Genomic DNA, 17,489 nt, shown 5'->3' on the forward strand with positions numbered 1-17,489 from the left:
CACACAGGTCACCAGAACTTGACAATGGAAGATGGAAGAAAGTTGTCTGATCTGAGGAGTCTCCCTTCCAACTGTGACATTCAGATGGGGCAGAATTTGGGGTAAACCACATAAAGCATGGATCCCTCCTGCCTTGTATCAGTGGGTCAGGCTGGTGGGGGTGTAATAGTGGGGGGGGGGGGACATTTTCTTGGGACTTTGGGCCCCTTAGTACCAATTGATCCTAGAATAAACACTGCAGCTGACCTGAGTATTGTTACTGACCATGTCCAACCCTTTATGACCACAGTGGACCCATCTTCTGATACTTCCAGCAAGATAATGCACCATGTCACATGACATCATCTCATACAGGACAATGAAGTCACATGACATCATCTCATACAGGACAATGAGGTCACTGGACTACAATGGTCTCCACAGTCACCAGATCTCATCCAATAAGAATTGCCCTTTAGCAAATATCGATTACACTTTTATAGAACTATAAGTTGAGAATTCTCATCTGTCACAAAGGACGTCTCCTTGGAGAACTCACTGATTTCCATTAGAACCACTGTGTAATGCTTCATTTCCCCTGCGGGGGCACTGCAGGCAAATAGGACACTTCCTGCCGTGTTTATCTTGAGGTCCAAGATGATTGCTTGATTTTATATTTTTTTCTCAAGATGATCACCATTACTACAGGTTACATACTAACACAACCACATTTTTTTTTCACTTTATTTATTTATTACATTTTAGTTTTACAGGAATTTGCATTATAGTACAGGAAAATAAAAACCATTAGGAGGATGTTTAGAGGTTCCCAGTCGTGCATTGTTACCCAACGTCTTGACTAGTTTGATGCAATTGTCTAAAACGAAGCAGAGAGCAAAAGGTAAATGTGAGATGGATACAATGTGGTAGATTTATGATTGTAAATGTAACAGAATTCTGTTGAAAATCTGCACCAAAAATAGATGGTCTAAACTTAAACTAGAGCAGTGTTTCCCAACCAGGGTGCCTCCAGCTTTGCAAAACTACAACTGTCCGGGCATGCTGGGAGTTGCAGTTTTGTAACAGCTGAAGGCACACTGGCTCAAAAACACTCATCTAGGGATTTGTTCTGATGCCATATTTTTTTACCAGGACACAGGAGACTCTTGCCTTTTTTCAACCTAATAAACTATGTAACAATGGAACTTTGTATAGTGACAGGCACAGATAATCATGTCATTGTAACACTGCTCATTGGTAAGCATTGTCCTAGGTTCAAATCCTACCAAGGAGAACATCTGAGGTCCTGGGTTCAAATCCCACAAGGACAACATCTGAGGTCCTGGGTTCAAATCCCACCAAGGACAACATCTGAGGTCCTGGGTTCAAATCCCACAAAGACAACATCTGAGGTCCTGGGTTCAAATCCCACCAAGGACAACATCTGAGGTCCTGGGTTCAAATCCTGCAAGGACAACATCTGAGGTCCTGGATTCAAATCCCACAAGGACAACATCTGAGGTCCTGGATTCAAATCCCACAAGGACAACATCTGAGGTCCTGTGTTCAAATCCCACAAGGACAACATCTGAGGTCCTGGGTTCAAATCCCACAAGGACAACATCTGAGGTCCTGGGTTCAAATCCTGCAAGGACAACATCTGAGGTCCTGGATTCAAATCCCTCAAGGACAACATCTGAGATCCTGGGTTCAAATCCCACAAGGACAACATCTGAGGTCCTGGGTTCAAATCCCACAAGGACAACATCTGAGTTCCTTGGTTCAAAACCCACCGAGGACAACATCTGAGGTCCTGGGTTCAAATCCCACAAGGAAAACATCTGAGGTCCTTGGTTCAAATCCCATCAAGGACAACATCTGAGGTCCTGGGTTCAAATATCACAAGGACAACATCTGAGGTCCTGGGTTCCAGTGCCACTAAAGACAACATCTGAGGCCCTGGGTTCAAATCCCACTAAGGACCACATCTAAGGTACTGGGTTCAAATCGGACAGCCGTTAAACTAGACAGTGTGCAAATTCACCAGATTTATTAAATTTGGAGTATTTGAATATTACACTGACCAAGAGTAACCCCAGATTAGTGAATTCCCCCATTGATCCCTGTCACACCCGTCAATGCAGACACAAATCCGACCAATCAGAAAGCTACTTTAATTTGTCAGGTTGGAAAACGAATACAGCGACATGATTGGTTCTTTTTGGGTGACCACACCAAGAACCCTCCCACCCCACCCCCCTTGCCTTTCTCTCTGCACGATGTGACACTTACGGTACTGATCCAGTTGTTGAAGTCAGAGACACGAGTGAAGACGGACGGCTTCTTATAGTAGTTACATCCAAGAGAGGATCCAAAACTGACCACACCATGGACCTCCCAGGCGCCTTGGTCGTTCAGACAGTTCAAGGGTCCTCCGGAATCTCCCTGCAAGACCAGAGTTACGTTTTAGATCTGAGGGACTACAACTCCTAAGATGCCTTGTCAGACGCAGGTTTGAAAAAACACTATAATAGGATATGAATAGTTGTGTTCTTCTTTACCCACATGTCGTAGTTGTGTTCCTCTACATCAATGTTCCTCAAGCTGCGTCTCTCATGGAAAACTATGACTCCAGGCCTGATGGGAGTTGTAGTTTTGCAATAGCATGAGAGCCAAGTTCAAGGAACACTGTCTTACCACATGTGTAATGTCTCTAAAACACATCTAGAGCTGCATTCAGCACCTGGGAATTAAGAGCTCACAGCCACTACATCAATGTATGCAGAGAATGCGCTCAGGCGCTGTGCATTGTGGGAGGTCTAGTGCTATACTATGTGCCTCTGTGTAGTACTGTAGTACTATATGTCTCTTTAGAGTTCTCCACATTATAAACCCTTAGCTAAGATGTAAGGGGTGTATGCAATGACACTGCACCACTTTGCTGATAGTGTGTTAGAGAAGAATACTGAATGCAGCTCTGGATATTATGTGATAGTAATTTGGAATCATAAATCAACAAAACTAAAATAAATTACATAGCAGCTCGAGATGATGCCGTCTCCACCGGCGCAAATCATGTTAGTCTGGACGTTTCGACCCCACCAGTCAGACTGAGAGCAGGTGGAGTGGTCCACCACCAACAGGAGACCTTGCTGTAGCCTGTTAGGAGACGGACCGTTTGCTGTAAAAGATGGAAACCAACATAACAGTGAAGAACTAAAACCAGCAAGACACCTGAGGAAAGAACGATCCAATCATAATCTCATAGGAACCTCCATGGGATCGGACATGGCCCCCTTTAGGGATGTACTTATAGGAAGTGAAGTAGTGTTGGGAATTTCAGGTCTTTTTGGTGAGCTGGATTGAAAATGGGGCAGATTATAGAGAAGGGTCTGATTATATAGAATGGAGAAGATTAGAGAGGAGAGGTCAGAATATAGAGAATGGGGCTGATTATAGAAGATACGGCAGATTGTAGAGAATGGGGCTGATTAAGAAGATATGGCAGAATATAGAGAATGGGGATGATTAAAGAGGACAGTGGGGACCAGTGTTCTGACTTGCAGAGATAACAGTCCCTCTGTATTATAAGAAGATACTTTTATAGGTGGCACATTCTACGTGGGGAACAATGCTACAGATTTGTCATTGATCCCAGGAGCTTTAATCATTTGATTATACAATCTAAAAAAGTTCCCCAAGTCTTCAAGTTTTGTTATATATTTGCGTAGAAGTTTGGGGCATCCTGCAATTAAAGGTGTGGAACCGCCATGGGGTCACCACAAGCCCTCATCCCCGTTCTTCACCTGAATAAATACCCTTATGGCCTCACTTGTCACTTACTTTGCAGGTTGCCCCATCCAGTGACATAGCAGCCAGTATTGTGCTGAAGGATAGTCCCGGCGGGGGGCAGGCAGGCAGGCTGGATTGTGTCACTAAACTCTACTGGTTGTTCCAGCTTCAGGAGAGAGATGTCAAATCTAGGTGAAAATAAGATGCCATGAATCGTTCTTGTAGGACACTGCGGTCATGTAAGCCTGAGCCTAGGTTACCATCTTTCTTGCTGTGGGCCAGTATGATGACACTGAGATGCCTGGCATATGTTCAGTGCCCTCATAGGAGGCGGTTACTCTCTATAATAGCCTGGTGTACCTGGATATAGTAGCCACCTGTACCAGCTTTTACTTTGTTATAAGACCGGGTGGAGCTACCCTTAAAGTAACAAGTACTTTACAAAGTTACAAAATTAGCAAATGACAAAACCCCCGCACAGATGGACCCCATGAAGTTGTTACCCTGCAGAGAGTCTTTTTGGGTTCCACTTTGAATGGTTGATGAGTTTCACGACACTGATGGTTCTTTGACCAGACTCAGCCTCCTGGAAGTTGTGTTTGCCCAACATGACGCGGTAGGTATCGGAGGAACTGAACAAGAGAGAATTTGTGTTATACAGCAGTAAGTCACATGACCATGGGCAAATTTCAAAAACCTTCCATCTGTAGACCCCAAAGCTGAGGGATGGTCAGAGATCCATCCTTACCTGATGCAGTGGCCAGCGGTCAGCACCCAGGTGTTGGAGAGGAGGGTTCCTCCACATGTATGATACCAGTATCCATTATAGATGTACTGGAGTGACACCTGGATCGTGAAAGACAAAGGGCTGTGATATCACATTACAGTTCGGGGCCAACATCTATTATATATGGAGGACAGCACTCACCTGCCAGGGCCAGCTATGGGGCACAACCTCCTCACCATTCACCACTCGTGATACCGAGGGCCTGTAAGTGGGCACTCCACAGCTGGAGGCTGCATATACAAAAAGGGAAAGATATAGAACTAGTGGAGATGGGCAGAGAAGTCACTGACACCCCATGGGTCCCCTGTGCACCCCCCACTGCCATGTCTCCCCCTATGAGACCCAACTCAACAAGAGAGCCATGTGTTCTATAATACGCGGTTACCACTTACTCCCAGCCATAGGAGCCCTGCTACTACTTACCCCAGCTACCAGGAGCTCTGTTACCACTTACCCTTAGCCACCAGGAGCACTGCTATTACTTACTCTCAGCCACAGGAGCGCTGCTACTACTTACCCCCAGCCACCAGGAGCGCTGCTAATACCCAAAGCCACCAGGAGTCCTGCTTCTGCTTATCCCCAGCCACCAGGAGCACTGTTACTACTTAACCCCAGTCACCAGGAGCGCTAATACTACTAACCCCCAGCTACCAGGAGTGCTTCTACCACTTACCCTCACCCACCAGGAGCCCTGTTTCTACTTACCCCCAGCCACCAGTAACACATCCACTACTTACCCCCAGCCACCAAGAGCCCTGCTACTACTTACCCCCAGCCACCAGGAGCGCTGCTACTACCAGGGGAATCATCATAGAGAATATGGCAGCACTTACTGTCACTGCTGGTATATATACATGGAGGCACCTTATCTTGTGTTTGCACAGCCGTACCTGCTGTATATTATAGTTGGGGCTGTTCCCACCATGAAGAATGTTTACAATATAGATTATACGAGACCTTGTGTAAAAATAATTTTCCGAGACAATGTCCAGCTCTGAAAATAACCCAAGATATTTTTGTCTTCACAGTGAATTTAGGGGAAAAAAAAACAAAGGTCAAACTAGTATCAGGTAAAAATGAGTAATATAGGAGGCAGTGAGGGCAGATAGGATTCGGGGGATTGGTCTTTGTATTGCGTCACATATACATTAGGGTGGGCAAAAACTGCACCAAGAGGCCATTGAGACAAGTAGGTTTTTGTGGGTGCAGGCTCTGTAGTTTGAGGGTTGTCATAGGACAGAGACCTCTGAGGAGGTAACAATGGTAGCTACAACATCTACCTAGAAGTCAAAGTCATTCTGTAATCTAATAACCTCCTCTACATCGGTGTCAAGAGATAAAGCATCCTGGGCCCCAATTTCCACCCAGGGCCCCATTATCTGGCCCAAGATTTCCCCTTAGTGCCCTAACCAGGGACTTTTAGGATATCAAAATTTATGACAAAGCTTTCACAGCAGCTACCTGGCATTAAGCGGCCTCAGTCCATTTAAGTCTATATCAGATCATCACTAATGTAGAGCTCCCAACTTTGACCCCTTCAATAAATATATAGCTGCATCTAAATACATGATATTTTTAACAGCTTGTAAACTGTTTTGGGCAATTACAGCTGTTTCAATATATGAGTGATGTATATACCCTACAGAAAAGCAGTGTAAACCCAAAAATATACACACATCAAAGTCTTATTAGATATTTACATATTCTTTATTTTGCAACATTACATCACATATAATATAGGAAATGTTATAAATTCACCGTACAGTTTAAAAAAATAACAAATAAGGTGATGGGCAAATACAAACACGATGACCGGGGGCCCCAAGGTTAATAGTGTTAACAGCAACAATACAAAAAGCCATAAGCTGGTCAGATAATGAATCAGAGAAGAAGAATTAAAATCAGATAATAGGGTAAGAAGAGCATATAGTAATACCGAGGCCACAGAACGCAACCTGATCCCTGAAAACAGGACCTCAGTATTAAAGTAGTGAAGGAAAAAAGTATTTAATCACCAAGACCACCGCAAAGCAGCTTGGGGAGAAGTTTATAACAGTAAGTGGATTATTCACAAATTGAAGAAACACAAAACCCCTTGGTCAGGGGCTCAATAGAAGATCTCACCTTGTGGACTTTCACTGATTATAAGAACGGTGAAAAATAAGCCCAGAACTACACGGTAGGATCTTGTCAATGAAGTCAAGGTGGGGAAATCACATTTACAGGCCCATCTGATGGAGATCACTCATGTACAGGCCCATCTGATGGACAAAGCTCATGTACAGGACCGTCTGATGGAGAAAGATCATGTACAGTTCCGTTTGATGGAGAAAGATCATGTGCAGGACCGTCTGATGGAGAACGATCATGTACAGGACCGTCCGATGGAGACAGATCATGTACAGGACCGTCTGATGGAGAAAGATCATGTGCAGGACCGTCTGATGGAGAAAGATCATGTACAGGACCGTCTGATGGGGAAAGATCATGTACAGGACCGTCTGATGGAGAAAGATCATGTACAGGACCGTCTGATGGAGAAATATCATGTACAGGACCGTCTAATGGAGAAAGATCATGTACAGGACCGTCTGATGGAGAAAGATCATGTACAGGACCGTCTGATGGAGAAAGATCATGTACGAGCCCGTCTGATGGAGAAAGATCATGTACAGGACCGTCTGATGGAGAAAGATCATGTACAGGACCGTCTGATGGGGAAAGATCATGTACAGGACCGTCTGATGGAGAAAGATCATGTACAGAACCGTCTGATGGAGAAAGATCATGTACAGGACCGTCTGATGGAGAAAGATCATGTACAGGACCGTCTGATGGAGAAAGATCATGTACAGGCCCGTCTGATGGAGAAAGATCATGTACAGGACAGTCTGATGGAGAAAGATCATGTACGGGCCCGTCTGATGGAGAAAGATCCTGTACGGGACCGTCTGATGGAGAAAGATCATGTACGGGCCCGTCTGATGGAGAGAGATCATGTACAGGACCGTCTGATGGAGAAAGATCATGTACAGGACCGTCTGATGGAGAAAGATCATGTACAGGACAGTCTGATGGAGAAAGATCATGTACGGGCCTGTCTGATGGAGAAAGATCATGTACGGGCCCGTCTGATGGAGAAAGATCCTGTACGGGACCGTCTGATGGAGAAAGATCATGTACGGGCCCGTCTGATGGAGAGAGATCATGTACAGGACCGTCTGATGGGGAAAGATCATGTACAGGACCGTCTGATGGAGAAAGATCATGTACGGGCCCGTCTGATGGGGAAAGATCATGTACGGGCCCGTCTGATGGAGAAAGATCATGTACAGGACCGTCTGATGGAGAAAGATCATGTACAGGACCGTCTGATGGGGAAAGATCATGTACAGGACCGTCTGATGGAGAAAGATCATGTACAGGACCGTCTGATGGAGAAAGATCATGTACAGGACCGTCTGATGGAGAAAGATCATGTACAGGACCATCTGATGGAGAAAGATCATGTACAGGACCGTCTGATGGGGAAAGATCATGTACAGGACCGTCTGATGGAGAAAGATCATGTACAGGACCGTCTGATGGAGAAAGATCATGTACAGGAACGTCTGATGGAGAAAGATCATGTACGGGACCGTCTGATGGTAATAGGCCGATTACAGTGATGCCCAGCATTAACCCCTTAAAATGTTTTAAAAAACCACGGTGTCCCGATCAGCTGAGAGGACGGCAGGAGGGCCCTTGCCTGCCTCCTTGCCGTACGATCGATGATCTGATGCTCAAGTCAGCCATGGAAGGCTAGAACAGCAGAGCACCAATAAAACTGATCAATGCTATGCTATGGCAAAAAGTTTAGAAAAAGTGATTTAACCCCTTCCCTAATAAAAGTTTGAATCACCCCCTTTTTACCATTACAAAAAAAAAAGATGTAAACAAAAAGAAACACATGTGGTATTGCCGCGTGCGTAAATGTCAAAACTATTAAAATATAACGTTACTTTGACCGCATGGTCAATGACGTATACGTATAAAAAAAATGGCCAGAATTGCGTATTTTTGCTCATTTTGTATACAATAAAAAAATGTATAAAAAGTGAACAAAAGTCCCATAAAAACAAAAATGGTACTAATAAAAAGTACAGATAACGGCGCAAAAAATTAGCCCTCATAAAGCCCCGTTATAGTGGTTACGAACGCCGGGTGCAGCAGGAACATCGCGGGGGTCCCCAGTTTTCATTTTTGCATTTTCTTTTTTTCCTTCTCTCCTTTTAAAATCCATTATTCTTTTATTTATTTACCTACAAACCCATATGAGGGCTTGTTTTTTGCGTGAACAGTTGTACTTTTTGTAATGACATCTTTCATTTTAACGTAAAATGTATGGCACAACCAAAAAAATTATATTTGCGGGCAGAAATGTATAAGAAAACTGAAATTTTGCAACTTTTGGGGGGTTTGGTTTTTACACAGTGTACTTTATGGTAAAAATGATACATTATCTTTATTCTGTAGGTTAATGCTATTAAAACGATACCCAACTCATATAGTTTTTCTATTATTCTACTACAGTGACCCCTCGACCTACGATGGCCCCGACATACGATAATTTCAGCGTACGATCACTCTCAGAGGCCATCGCATGGTGAAGGCAGCATCAACATACGATGATTCTGTATGTCGGGGCCATCGCATAAACGGCTATCCGGCAGCGCTGACTGCTTCAGCTGCCGCCGGATAGCCGTTTACGGTGCCCCGTGCCCTGTGCTGAAGATCACTTACCTGTCCTCGGGGCTCCGGTGCGTCCTCTTCGGGATCCTCTGCATAGTCAGCGCTCTCCATCGTCGTTATCACGTCGCTGTGCACGCCGTCCCGTCATCGAATAGGAGCAGCGTGCGTAGCAACATGATGGTGGCGACGGAAAGCGAGGATGCCAGGGAAGCAGAGGCCTTGCCGGAGCGTCGGGGACACCTCGGGGACGCGGCGACAGCGATGGACGACGACATACTGGGCAGCGGTGATGAGCGGTGATGGTCCGGAGCAGCAGGGACAGGTGAGTACAACTTCCTCTAACAGTGGTCTTCAACCTGCAGACCTCCAGATGTTACAAAACTACAACTCCCAGCATGCCCAGACAGCCGTTGGCATGCTTGGTGTTGTAGTTTTGCAACATCTGGAGGTCCGCAGGTTGTAGACCACTGTCCTATACTTTACATTGCACGGATCCCTCAACATGCGATGGTTTCAACAAACGATGGTCCATTTGGAAACGGATTACCATCATATGTTGAGGGACCACTGTACTGTAAAAAATGCAACTTTTTTTTAACAAAATTGGTATGTATAAAATTGTCATTTTCTGACCCCTATTACTTTTTTGCCTGCACCGGAGATGATACGCTGCGGTCCATTTGGTAATCATTATTTTGTTGCTTGTTTTCTTAGTCTCTCGCACTTAGCTGCTATTGCCTTTACGCTTGCACTTCCATCCATATGGTCTTTTCTGTATGGTTATAATACTGTTTGTATAGAATTGTTTATTATGTTCGTAACTTATTTGAGAGATTCCATTGTACCTCTGCCCGTTAGTTCTGCTCCATTTGAGTAGTATCTCTGAGATTTATTAGTTTTTTTTTATTGCTTTTTAAATGTATGTAATTTTTGGCAGATATGTTTAATAAAATATCTATCTACAACACATTCTATATACGTTCCTATATGGTTTGTATTTGGTATTATTAATGTAGGATCTTTTGATATTCCTGAGGTAATTTTTGGATGTAGAAAGTGCAAAAATGAAAAATGGCCCGGTACTCAAGGGGTTAATAATATATATATATATATATATATATATATATATATATTTTTTTTTAAACACTTTTTGGGGTAAAATAGGAACCCATGATGACAGCGGGAGGTAGGTAAGGAGACCTCCATTCGCCAGCTTGGGTATCGGATCCCCATGGTCGTGCCGGCTGCAAAAAACATGAACAGTATTCATCACGGCATCTGAGGGGTTAATCACAGGCATCAGCTGATCACTAATATCCGCCATTACCAGCGGGTCCCTGGCTGTCCCTAATATTTTATGCCCAGGGCAACCAGCCCTGCCCTCCTCCCCCCACCCCACTGCTCATCAGACAGTATCACAACAAGTGTCTTAGATAAAGTGGTTCAACCAACAGTGTAACAAATTACAAGCTTAGATACATAGGCCGAGTATTAATCTGATACTGGAGGTTATGTGCCCCCTTTATATAACCCACCAAATGTGACACTTTCTGAGTGGTATCACATATATATATAGACATGTTTGTTTCTCTACCGTCGGGGGGGGGGGGGGGGGGGTGGTTGGCTCTTTTATAAATCAAGAAGTTATGTACCGGGACAGCAGACAGTATCACACAAGAAGCTTAGATACAGTATGTTTTTATCTATGTCTCTGGCTCTGGTATTCTGGCTCTCTTATAGATAAAGGCTTCATACAGCGAGTCAGCGCAGTCTCTTTATTGATTGATAACGTGACACTATACAGAAGGCGATCAGCGTTGCGATGTGGCTGAGGACGGCGCCGCGGCTCGAGGACGACTCTCCTGGACTCTTCTTAGTTGTTGATGATTTTCTGTAAGTGAACGGTCACATGTGAGACACAATATAACAGCGAAGAGTCTTATGTTTCATAGAACGCACTGGAGACATTAATATGATGGAATCTCCACCACCCCCTAAATACCTCCCCCGACTGTATTATATATGTCACTCACATCATTGATCCAGTCCTGGTAGGCGGACACCCGGGTGAAGACGGTCGGCTTCTTCTCATAGTTACAGCTGACTCCGGAGCCGAAGCTGACAACACCGTGAACCTCCCAGGATCCATCAGCAGCCTGACAGTTCAGAGGACCCCCGGAGTCTCCCTGTGGAGGAAACATTTACTGGTTATAATCTGTGCTGGACCCTACCAGCAGAATAGTGAGTACAGCTCTGGAGTATAATACAGGATATAACTCAGGATCAATACAGGATAAGTAATGTAATGTATGTACACAGTGATCTCACCAGCAGAATAGTGAGTACAGCTCTGGAGTATAATACAGGATATAACTCAGGATCAGTACAGGATAAGTAATGTATGTATGTACACAGTGATCTCACCAGCAGAATAGTGAGTACAGCTCTGGAGTATAATACAGGATATAACTCAGGATCAATACAGGATAAGTAATGTAATGTATGTACACAGTGACCTCACCAGCAGAATAGTGAGTACAGCTCTGGAGTATAATACAAGATATAACTCAGGATCAGTACAGGATAAGTAATGTAATGTATGTACACAGTGACCTCACCAGCAGAATAGTGAGTACAGCTCTGGGGTATAATACAGGATATAACTCAGGATCAGTACAGGATAAGTAATGTAATGTATGTACACAGTGACCTCACCAGCAGAATAGTGAGTACAGCTCTGGGGTATAATACAGGATATAACTCAGGATCAGTACAGGATAAGTAATGTATATACAAAGTGACCTCCCCAGCAGAATAGTGAGTACAGCTCTGGGGTATAATACAGGATATAACTCAGGATCAGTACAGGATAAGTAATGTATGTACACAGTGACCTCACCAGCAGAATAGTGAGCACAGCTCTGGAGTATAATACAGGATATAACTCAGGATCAGTACAGGATAAGTAATGTAATGTATGTACACAGTGACCTCACCAGCAGAATAGTGAGTACAGCTCTGGAGTATAATACAGGATATAACTCAGGATCAGTACAGGATAAGTAATGTAATGTATGTAAACAGTGACCTCACCAGCAGAATAGTGAGTACAGCTCTGGAGTATAATACGGGATATAACTCAGGATCAGTACAGGATAAGTAATGTAATGTATGTACACAGTGATCTCACCAGCAGAATAGTGAGTACAGCTCTGGGTTATAATACAGGATATAACTCAGGATCAGTAAAGGGTAAGTAATGTAATGTATGTACACAGTGACCCAACCAGCAGAATAGTGAGTGCAGCTCTGGAGTATAATACAGGATATAACTCAGGATCAGTACAGGATAAGTAATGTAATGTATGTACACAGTGACCTCACCAGCAGAATAGTGAGTACAGCTCTGGGTATAATACAGGATATAACTCAGGATCAGTACAGGATAAGTAATGTAATGTATGTACACAGTGACCTCACCAGCAGAATAGTGAGTACAGCTCTGGGTATAATACAGGATATAACTCAGGATCAGTACAGGATAAGTAATGTAATGTATGTACACAGTGATCTCACCAGCAGAATAGTGAGTACAGCTCTGGAGTATAATACAGGATATGTAAAGTTTTTTTTCCTTACATTGCACCCAGACACGATTCCATCTCCTCCGGCACAGACCATGTCGGTTGTCACTTGGAAGCTCCACCAGTCAGACTTGGAGCAGGTAGCGTGATCGACCACGGGGAGAAGAGCCTGCTGGAGATTGTCAGCGATGGGTCCATTGGCTGTGAAACAAAGTAGCAGAAAACACATTATAGAAACTATGTAAATATATGGTAACATGTTACCTATGAAGTCGTTACTTACTATACAGACGTCCCCATCCGGTGACATAACAGGGGAAGTCATGTGACAGGACAGCGCCCTTAGCTGGAAGACAGGCGGGCTGCACGGTGTCGCTCACTTGCACGGGCTCGGAGAGCTTGATGAGGGCGATGTCATTACTGGGATATAGAAAAGATGGTTAGAATTAGGAGAACCCTGGATCTTTGTGGGTTGGGGGCCCTGCACATGACGGAGCCCCTGACTTCACGTCTACCAGAGCTGGATGTACTTACCGGATCAATAAGAAGGAGCTATACTTCTCGTGGACAATGATCTTCTCTGGAGAGATGATGACTGATCCTTCCTCCTCTTCCAGAAGATTGTGCTTTCCGAGAACCACTCTGTAGGTGCGATCAGAGCTGGATGACAGGAGATATTATAATGATTAGTCCGGTTATTATAGGGTTCGGCTACTATAGGGTCCAGCTTTTATAGGGTCTGGTTATTATAGGGTCCAGGTATTACTTGGTCCGGCTATTATAGGGTCTAGTTATTATGGGTCGGGCTATTATAGCCTCCGTTTATTATTGCGTCTGGCTATTTTAGGATCCGGCTGTTATAGGCTCTGGTTATTGTAGGGTACAGTTATTATAGGGTCCGGCTATTTTAGGGTCCGGCTGTTATAGAGTACATAGTCCGAACTCCCTTCATGGTTTTCATTGTAAAGTATTACATCAGTTACAGTCGCTCGCAGTGCAATCCCACAATTATAGTGTATATAGAGATATGGAATTGGCGGCTGTCACTTGCTGTGCACATGATGGGGATGGTACCTGATACAGTGAGCGGCGGTCAGCACCCAGTTGTCAGCAATCAGAGTGCCCCCACATGTGTGGCCCCAGTTTCCGCTGGATCCTTGGTACTGCAGGGAAATCTATAGAGAGAAGAAGATGTGATATGGAGTTGTCAGCCTGTGGCATGGGATATATGATGTCTGCTCTGTGGTCCGTACCTGCCATGGCCAGCTGTTTGCCCGCACATCATGGCCGCCCACCACTCTGGACAGGATGGGCTGAACGGCTGGAACACCGCAGCTATAGGCTGCAACAAACAACACAGGTCAGTCACCCCTGACGGTCTAAAGAGCTTCTCTACCTATAAATCCTGGGGTCATCCTAATCTGTGGGGAACCTGGGGACAACCTGTGGGAGTCTGCTCCGGCTTTTCAACTGTTCTGTTTCCACATCAATATTTGGCTACTCAGGCGTCCTCCAGCATCGAGTCCCAATCGGGAAATCAGAGAGACTACTGATACTACCATGAAGATGATGGGTCAGCTATCCCATGATCAAATATGATCATTTTTTCTAGAGACGACTCAATTCCCTTGGTTTTCCTTCTAGTTAATGGCTAAAACTTTACTGCATGATCCACATTATCCTCCAAAGAGTCAGCATCACAACTATACCACAGGGCATCCCTATAGAAGGGGCCGATTATGCAGCTGCCATGACTCCATTATGTAACTGCCCCTGACCCTGCGCTACAAAGTATCAACTGAGATAAAGTGGGCGGAGTCATGAATTACCGTAAGCCAAGCAGAGAGCGAGGACCACGAGCTTCAACATTGTGTCTTGAGATTGTAGAAGCCCCCAGACCTGTAATGCTCTGTTTATATAGAGAGGCCCTGACCCTCTTCTATAGTGGCCAAAACAGATAGATAGGGGCGGCCAATGAGACCCGTCCACATGGCCCTCCGAGGAGATAAGACGTGTTTACCCTGAGAGAAAAGTGCAATAATTTACATCGGACAATAACAGATGTTGGAATGAAGCAATATTCACAGGACAAGGACTCATTGCTACATCTATGAACCAGAACTGAGGCCTCTATATGATGGGACTGTATATACAGACCCCACACTGATGGACTATCCTGAGCGAGGCCTCTATATAATGGACTGTATATACAGACCCCACACTGATGGACTATCCTGAGCGAGGTCTCTATATAATGTATTGTATATACAGACCCCCACACTGATGGACTATCCTGAGCGAGGTCTCTATATGATGGATTGTATATACAGACCCCACACTGATGGACTATCCTGAGCGAGGCCTCTATATAATGGATTGTATATACAGACCCCACACTGATGGACTATCCTGAGCGAGGCCTCTATATAATATATTGTATATACAGACCCCACACTGATGGACTATCCTGAGCGAGGCCTCTATATAATGGACTGTATATACAGACCCCACACTGATGGACTATCCTGAGCGAGGCCTCTATATAATGGACTGTATATACAGACCCCACACTGATGGACTATCCTGAGCGAGGCCTCTATATAATTGACTGTATATACAGACCCCATACTGATGGACTATCCTGAGCGAGGCCTCTATATAATGGACTGTATATACAGACCCCACACTGATGGACTATCCTGAGCGAGGTCTCTATATAATGTATTGTATATACAGACCCCCACACTGATGGACTATCCTGAGCGAGGTCTCTATATGATGGATTGTATATACAGACCCCACACTGATGGACTATCCTGAGCGAGGCCTCTATATAATGGATTGTATATACAGACCCCACACTGATGGACTATCCTGAGCGAGGCCTCTATATAATATATTGTATATACAGACCCCACACTGATGGACTATCCTGAGCGAGGCCTCTATATAATGGACTGTATATACAGACCCCACACTGATGGACTATCCTGAGCGAGGCCTCTATATAATGGACTGTATATACAGACCCCACACTGATGGACTATCCTGAGCGAGGCCTCTATATAATTGACTGTATATACAGACCCCATACTGATGGACTATCCTGAGCGAGGCCTCTATATAATGGACTCTATATACAGACCCCACACTGATGGACTATCCTGAGCAAGGCCTCTATATAATGGACTGTATATACAGACCCCACACTGATGGACTATCCTGACCAGAGGCCTCTATATAATGGACTGTATATACAGACCCCACACTGATGGACTATAATGAGCAAAGCCTCTAAATAATGGACTGTATATACAGACCCCACACTGATGGACTATCCTGAGCGAGGCCTCTATATAATTGACTGTATATACAGACCCCATACTGATGGACTATCCTGAGCGAGGCCTCTATATAATGGACTCTATATACAGACCCCACACTGATGGACTATCCTGAGCAAGGCCTCTATATAATGGACTGTATATACAGACCCCACACTGATGGACTATCCTGACCAGAGGCCTCTATATAATGTACTGTATATACAGACCCCACACTGATGGACTATAATGAGCAAAGCCTCTAAATAATGGACTGTATATACAGACCCCACACTCATGGACTATCCTGAGCGAGGCCTCTATATAATGGACTGTATATATAGACCCCACACTGATGGACTATCCTGAGCGAGGCCTCTATATAATGGATTGTATATACAGACCCCACACTGATGGACTATCCTGAGCGAGGCCTCTATATAATGGACTGTATATACAGACCCGACACTGATGGACTATCCTGAGCAAGGCCTCTATATAATGGATTGTATATACAGACCCCACACTGATGGACTATCCTGAGCGAGGCCTCTATATAATGGACTGTATATACAGACCCCACACTGATGGACTATCCTGAGCGAGGCCTCTATATAATGGATTGTATATACAGACCCCACACTGATGGACTATCCTGAGCGAGGCCTCTATATAATGGATTGTATATACAGACCCCCTCGCTGATGGACTATCCTGAGCGAGGCCTCTATATAATGGATTGTATATACAGACCCCACACTGATGGACTATCCTGAGCGAGGCCTCTATATAATGGACTGTATATACAGACCCCACACTGATGGACTATCCTGACCCAAGGCCTCTATATAATGGATTGTATATACAGACCCCACACTGATGGACTATCCTGACCCAAGGCCTCTATATAATGGATTGTATATACAGACCCCACACTGATGGACTATCCTGAGCGAGGCCTCTATATAATGGATTGTATATACAGACCCCACACTGATGGACTATCCTGAGCGAGGCCTCTATATAATGGACTGTATATACAGACCCAACACTGATGGACTATCCTTAGCGAGGCCTCTATATAATGGACTGTATATACAGACCCCATACTGATGGACTATCCTGACCCAAGACCTCTATATAATGGACTGTATATACAGACCCCACACTGATGGACTATCCTGAGCGAGGCCTCTATATAATGGATTGTATATACAGGCCCCACACTGATGGACTATCCTGAGCGAGGCCTCTATATAATGGACTGTATATACAGACCCCCACACTGATGGA

General features: G+C 44.6%; 2 protein-coding genes across 2 annotated transcripts; both read right to left on the reverse strand.

Moving 5' to 3' along the window:
* Positions 1-2,147: 2,147 nt before the first annotated feature.
* Positions 2,148-4,840, reverse strand: LOC130294241 (chymotrypsin-like elastase family member 2A; the record flags this gene model as incomplete). The annotated part of the gene is made up of 6 exons (XM_056543822.1): positions 2,148-2,424; positions 3,015-3,160; positions 3,823-3,959; positions 4,275-4,403; positions 4,520-4,617; positions 4,700-4,840. Coding segments are annotated over 6 exons (915 nt in total), but the record flags the coding sequence as incomplete, so codon positions are not given.
* A 5,997-nt stretch (positions 4,841-10,837) lies between these two features.
* On the reverse strand, positions 10,838-14,742 carry LOC130294397 (chymotrypsin-C-like). The gene is made up of 8 exons (XM_056544111.1): positions 14,703-14,742; positions 14,127-14,215; positions 13,948-14,048; positions 13,408-13,533; positions 13,157-13,293; positions 12,929-13,074; positions 11,323-11,475; positions 10,838-11,180 (listed from the first exon to the last, which is right to left on the reverse strand). Exons 1-8 carry the CDS (start codon positions 14,740-14,742, stop codon positions 11,163-11,165), a joined length of 810 nt encoding a protein of 269 aa, XP_056400086.1. The 3' UTR covers positions 10,838-11,162.
* Positions 14,743-17,489: the final 2,747 nt, after the last annotated feature.

The sequence above is a fragment of the Hyla sarda genome, chromosome 10 (assembly GCF_029499605.1).
Source record: "Hyla sarda isolate aHylSar1 chromosome 10, aHylSar1.hap1, whole genome shotgun sequence".
NCBI classification, from domain to species: domain Eukaryota; kingdom Metazoa; phylum Chordata; class Amphibia; order Anura; family Hylidae; genus Hyla; species Hyla sarda.